Source organism: Otolemur garnettii, unplaced genomic scaffold (genome assembly GCF_000181295.1).
Source record: "Otolemur garnettii isolate 467f Iridium unplaced genomic scaffold, OtoGar3 scaffold00010, whole genome shotgun sequence".
Lineage (NCBI taxonomy): Eukaryota > Metazoa > Chordata > Mammalia > Primates > Galagidae > Otolemur > Otolemur garnettii.
The window spans coordinates 2,419,229-2,425,536 of NW_003852405.1; the positions used below are offsets into that span (position 1 = coordinate 2,419,229).

Here is a 6,308-nt window from a genome sequence, read left to right on the forward strand (position 1 = left end):
GTTTGGCGGGTCCGGGCTGGGGATTCGAACCCGCCACCTTAGGTGTACGTGGCTGGCGCCTTAGCCGGTTGAGCTATAGGCGCCGAGCCTAAAGTTGTACATTTTAACTAGACTTGTTTTGTTTGGCTCCAATGCATGGGGTCAATCATTTAGATATTGCATTAAGCTTGTTTTTTGTTTGTTTTTTGAGACAGTCTCATTATGTTGCCCTTGGTAGAGTGCCATGGCATCATAGCTCACAGCAACCTCAAACTCTTGGGCTTAAACAATTCTCTTGCCTCAGCCTCCCAAGTAGCTTGGACTATAGGCACCTGCTACAATGCCTGGCTATTTTTGTTTTTGTTGTTGTAGTTGTCATTGTTGTTTAGCGGGCTGGGACTGGGTTCGAACCCATCAGCCCTGGTGTATGTGGCTGGTGCCCTAACCACTGAGCTACAGGCACCGAGCCATGCATTAAGTTTCTTAAGGGCAAGACCAATGTCTCCTGAGTATGGGATGCATTGTATCTTGTATTAAAGGCATTAAGTGCTTATTGAATAAATTTATTAAAATATAACTTGTGACAACATATTTAGTACATAGCTGAAGATGGTTATTAACAACTTTTAAAATAGTCTTTATTATGGAAAATTTTAAGTGTGTAGGAGTTCCCTGAATAAAGAAAATGAATCCTTATTTACCCTGCTTCAGTACTAATGATCATCATGATTTACTTATTTTGAGGCAGTCTTGTTCTTGTTGTTCTGGATGGAGTGCAGTGGCATCATCATAACTCACTGCAATCTCAAACTGTTGGGCTGAAGTGATCCTCTTGCCTCAGCCTCCTGAGTAGCTGGGACTACAGGTGTGTGCTACCACATCTGGCTAATTTTTTCTAAAAAATAAGTAAATTTTTTGTCTGTAAAAAAAAAAGGACACAATGGAATAAAGAGCTTTTTTCTATTTCTGGTAGAGATGGGGCCTCACTCCTGGCTCAGGCTGGTCTTGAAATCCTGTCCTTAAGTGATCCTCCTGCCTTGGCCTCCCAGAGTTCTAGGTCATGATTGTTCTTCTTTCTTTCTTTCTTTTTTTTTTTGTTTGTTTTGAGACAGAGTCTTACTATGTTGCCCTTGGGTGAATGCCATGGTGTCACAGCTCACAGCAACCTCAAACTCTTTAGGCTTAAGCAATTCTCTTGCCTCAGCCTTCCAAGTAGCTGGGACTATAGACGCCTGGCACAACACCCAGCTATTTTTTTGTTGCAGTTGTCCTTGATAGTTAGCTGGCCTGGGCCAAGTTCAAACCTTCCACCCTCAGTGCATATGGTTAGTGCCATAACCACTGTGCCACAGGCACTGCCCCAGTTGTTCTTATTTCATCTTTATCTTTTCCCACTCCGCTCTTTTTATGTTACTTTGAGGCAGTCACATTTAATCTATAACTCTTCCAGTATGTATCCCTCAAAGGTAAGAACTTTATAAAAAATTGTAGTCATATCATTATCATACATTGAAGAATGATGTGGTTTTGATAAGTATCACATTATTTTCACTTCAAAATACGTATACTAAAAATTACCAAGAAACCTATTAAGCATAATTTCTAGGCAATTAAATGCAAAACAATAGGACTAACTTTTGGTTTTTGTTGTTCTGTTTCATATTTAGGCTATCAATATGACGGCTGAAGAAACAGTGAATGTAAAAGAGGTTGAAATCATTAAGCTGATTTTGGACTTCCTGAATTCAAAGAAGCTTCATATTAGTATGCTGGCCCTTGAGAAGGAAAGTGGAGTAATAAATGGCCTATTTTCAGATGATATGCTGTTCCTGAGGTATGATCTCATTAATACTGTGAGGTTTGTAGCTCCTTCAAAGAAATATAAAGTATTAGTAAGACAATATATAATACATATAGAACTTTTATAACCATGGAAAAGCTAAGTGTAATTTTTAGAAATATTTGTTTTTCTAATGGAACATTTACAAAATGATGTTTTCTGTAGAATGTTTGCAGTAGTAAGATCTGGAGGTCTATTAATAAAATAAGAGTCACAACTCTACTGTGGTTGAGGCATCTTCCTAAAAGATATTTGACTTCAGAAAAGAAATCAGGGCTTGGCGCCTGTGGCTCAGGTGGCTAAGGTGCCAGCCACATACACCTAAGGTGGCGGTTTTGAATCCAGCCCGGGCCCGGCAAAACAACAATGACGGCTGCAACTCAAAAATGGCCAGTGTTGTGGTGGGCGCCTGTGGTCCCAGCTACTTGGGAGGCTGAGGCAGGAGACTCGCCTGAGCCCAGGAGTTGGAGGTTGCTGTGAGCTGTTATGGCATTCTACCCAGGGGGATAGCTTGAGGCTCTGTCTCAAAAAAAAAAAGAAAGAAAAGAAATCAGAGACTCTGGAAGAATAAAGAAAATATTTCTAAAATATTATTTTGATATTAGAAATTAAATATATTTATTATAGAAAACAGAAAAATAAAGAGAAAAATCACCCTACCACTCAGACACATTATTGCTAATTTCTGTGCATATTAAAAAATAACATCAATTCTATTGTATTTATAACTTAGAATCTTCTTTTGTCCATTAATATCATAGGGATTCTCTACATGATTACAAATTTATACTTGAAAATTTTCAGTTTACCTAATTTTCTTTCTTTTTTGAGACAGAATCTCACTATGTCACCCTTGGTAGAGTACTCTGGCATCACAGCTCACAGCAACCTCAAACTCTTGGGCTTAAGTGATTATCTTGTCTCAGCCTCCCAAGTAGCTAGGACTACAGGCGCCCACCACAACGCCTGGCTTTTTTTTTTGTTGTAATGTCATTGTTGTTTGGCAGGCCCAGGCTGGGTTTGAACCTGCGAGCTAGCTGTTGTGGCTGTCACCCTGGCCACTGACCTACAGGCACTGAGCCAGTTTACCTGATTTTCTAATGGTTCTCTTTTTATTTCTTTATTTTATTTTTAATAATTTTTTTTTGAGACAGAGTCTCACTTTGTTGCCCTCGGTAGAGTGCCATGGAGTAATATAGCACACAGCAACATCAAACTTTTGAGTGTAAGTGATCCTCTTCCCTCACCCTCACAAGTAGTTGGGACTACAGGCACCCACTACACCACCTGGCTATTTTTGACAGATTCTTGCTTTTGCTCAGTCTGGTCTTAAACTCCTGAGCTCAAGAAATCCACCTGCCTTGGCCTCCCAGCATGAGCCACCATGCCTGGCCAGTGCTTTCTTAGTTTTAGACAATTGATTCCAATTTTTTGGAATAATTGCTTTACAGAGCATCTTTTATACATGAGACTTTTTCTATCTCTTGGATTATTTCCTTAGGATGGGATTCTTGGAGGTGTAATTGCAAGGCAAAGGGAATTAACATTTGCCAGAATGGAAAGCTAAATATATCCTAGCTTGAATTGGATGGAAAAAGAAAATATCAGATTCCCAGGCATAAATGTATTCTGTTTTTACATGATACCAAATATCCTTGACAAGGAATATAGATTCTTGGACATGTAGCAAGGAATATAATTTTTGGACATGAGTCATAGAAAGCCTTAAGAAATTAAGTGTTCCTAACTAATGAAGAAGGAACTTTAAAAAACCCCAGAATCAAACATTTATTATATTAGAGGAGTTTAAATGTGCACTTCCCTAGATTTTATGTGATGGATGTCATCGAACTACAGGGAGCTTAGTTGTATAGCTAGGAACCAGGACTGAAGCTGTATCCTTTGGGCCTTGTCCTTGTCTTTCAAGCATTTGCTACTCCTGGAATTTAGCAGTGGTTCTCAGGTACCCTCCAGGAACCTTTCGGTTTGTGATGAAGTTTTTTACTGGTCTAAGGTGAAATGCAAGAAATTACAGACTAGTAAGTTTCTCAGGATAGGTGAGGTTGGTTATACCTGTCATCTTAGCACCTGGGAGGCTGAGGCAGGAAGATTGCTTCAGGCCAGGAGTTTAAGATCAGCTTGAGCAAGAGTGAGACCCTATCTCTACTAAAAATAGAAAAATTACCCAGGTATCCTAGTGCATGCCTGTAGTCCCAAGCTCCTTGGGAGGCTGTGACAGGAGGATTGGTTGAACCCAGGAGTTTGAGGTTGTAATGAGCTATGATGATATACCACTGCATTCTAGCCTGAGCGATAAAGTATAACCCTGTCCCCAAAAAAGGAAAGGAAAAAAGAATAGTAAGTTTTTCATTAAACCATTAAACTCACCTTAAAGAGCTAGACTTCAAAATTATGTCCTTTCTACTTTTTAAATGTTAAGGTATCCTTGATTATGATCATAATCCTAAATGATTATGCTACATATTGTGATTGCTTTTATTGATATTCCTTCTTTGCAAAAGAAAAAAATTGGTCCTTAGTAGGTCTTCCTACCCATCCTTTCCTTTTAAAATTTTACTGTCCTAAAAAATCTTTAAAAAGGGACATTGTAAAAAAACAAGAGATAAGAATGCCTTGTAACTTCTGGAAATTCCTATCAACTGCTTAAAGTAGATGTTCTTATTCCTTGCTATTTTCATTCTCAGAGAATAAACTTTGGTGTCAAATTTCTCAAAATTAGGCTCCGGTAGCGCAGTGGTTATGGTGCCAACTACATATACTAGGGCTGGTGGTTTTGAACCTGGCCTGGGCCTGCTAAAACAATAATGACAACTACAAAAACAACAACAAAATACCTGAGTTTTGTGGCAGGTATCTGCAGTCCTAGCTACTTGGGAGGCTGAGGCAAGAGAATCACTTAAGCCTAAGAGTTTGAGGTTGCTGTGAGCTATGATACCACAACACTCAACCGAGGGCAAAACAGTGAGACTCTGTCTCAAAAAAAAAAAAAAAAAATTAAAAATTCTCAAAACTGTAAAATTCACCCTGTAGGGAAAAATTTTTAACCTTGGCACTATTAACATTTGGGTCTGATAATTCTTTGTTGTGGAGGGTTGTCCTGTGTATTGTAAGATGTTTAGCAGCGGCTCAGCGCCTGTGGCTCAAGTGGCTAAGGTGCTAGCCATGTACACCCAAGGTGGCGGGTTCGAATCCAGCCCGGGCCCGCCACACAACAATGACAGCTGCAACCAAAAAATAGCCAGGCGTTGTGGCGGGCACCTGTGGTCCCAGCTACTTGGGAGGCGGAGGCAGGAGACTCGCTTGAGCCCAGGAGTTGGAGGTAGCTGTGAGCTGAGATGCTACGGCACTCTACACAGGGGGACAGCTTGAGGCTACTGTCTCAAAAAAAAAAAAATGTTTAGCAGCATCCCTGACCTCTACCCACCAGAGGCCAGTAGTACCCTTACTTATGAGAGCCAAAAATGTCTCTAGATATTGCCAAACGTCCCAGCGGATGGTGCAAAATCACCCTCAGGTGATTTGGTGAGAATAGAACACACACATACACACAGTTTCTTAAATAATACATAATAGCTTTAAAACTGTAAGATGAATAGGGAAATAAAGGAACTTTCAGGCTTAGTTCAATGTTGTTACATAGGTCAAAACCACATATACGTTAGTATGAATGGTTGTACTCATAGTAATGAAAATGAAATTTTTCTCATGTCGCATACATTGTTACAAATAAGTTGTGAAAAAATTGTTTTAGTTTTGAAGAACCAAATGTTAATATCATGTGCTTTGTGAAGTTTTAATGCTATTTTGTCATCTATTCTGTTTTTAATGAGTGTAACCTGAATTTGGTAATATGCTGGATTTTTCTTTATTTAGACAGCTAATCCTTGATGGTCAGTGGGATGAAGTTCTTCAGTTCATTCAGCCTCTAGAATGTATGGAAAAATTTGACAAGAAAAGGTAAAATTTTATCTGAAGTTTTTACTGTATTTTAATTGGTAGAAACTTAGCAAAGTGAAACAACAAAGAGAAATTTAAAAACAAGACTCTTAGGTGTTTTCTGGAAAATAGTACACTCAATCTGATTAGATTGGAGCACTTGTAAATGACAGGTTGCATGTACTACAATTACTTAAAAATCTTCAACCCTACTAAATCATTAATGTCCATATATAAAAGTCACAAGAGCTGTTTCTTAATAATAGTATGAAGACTTTAAAGATACTGTTCCACTGTGACCTGGCCTCAATTGTGTCTGATGAGCAGTCAGCTATAACTTGTACCCTTGTTTTCTTTTCTGGCTGCCTTCAAGAATTTTCTCTTTATTCTTGGTTTTAAGCAGTTGGTTTATTTATTTATTTATTTATTTTTTGAGACAGAGCCTCAAGCTGTCCCCCTGGGTAGAGTGCCGTGGCATTACAGCTCACAACAACCTCCAACTCCTGGGCTCAAGCGAGTCTCCTGCCTCCGC

The 6,308-nt window shown here is 39.1% G+C and overlaps 1 protein-coding gene across 2 annotated transcripts in view; it reads left to right on the forward strand.

Annotated features, from left to right (window-relative positions):
* The window catches only part of WDR47 (WD repeat domain 47), a 71,839-nt gene that overhangs the window by 18,057 nt on the left and 47,474 nt on the right, over window positions 1–6,308 (forward strand). For both annotated transcript variants that reach the window (XM_003784081.2, XM_012801743.1), the window contains exons 2-3: window positions 1,647–1,813; window positions 5,714–5,797. In XM_003784081.2, the coding sequence (XP_003784129.1) occupies window positions 1,656–1,813; window positions 5,714–5,797 (242 nt within the window). In that variant the 5' untranslated portion in view covers window positions 1,647–1,655. The remainder of the gene's footprint in view (window positions 1–1,646; window positions 1,814–5,713; window positions 5,798–6,308) is intronic.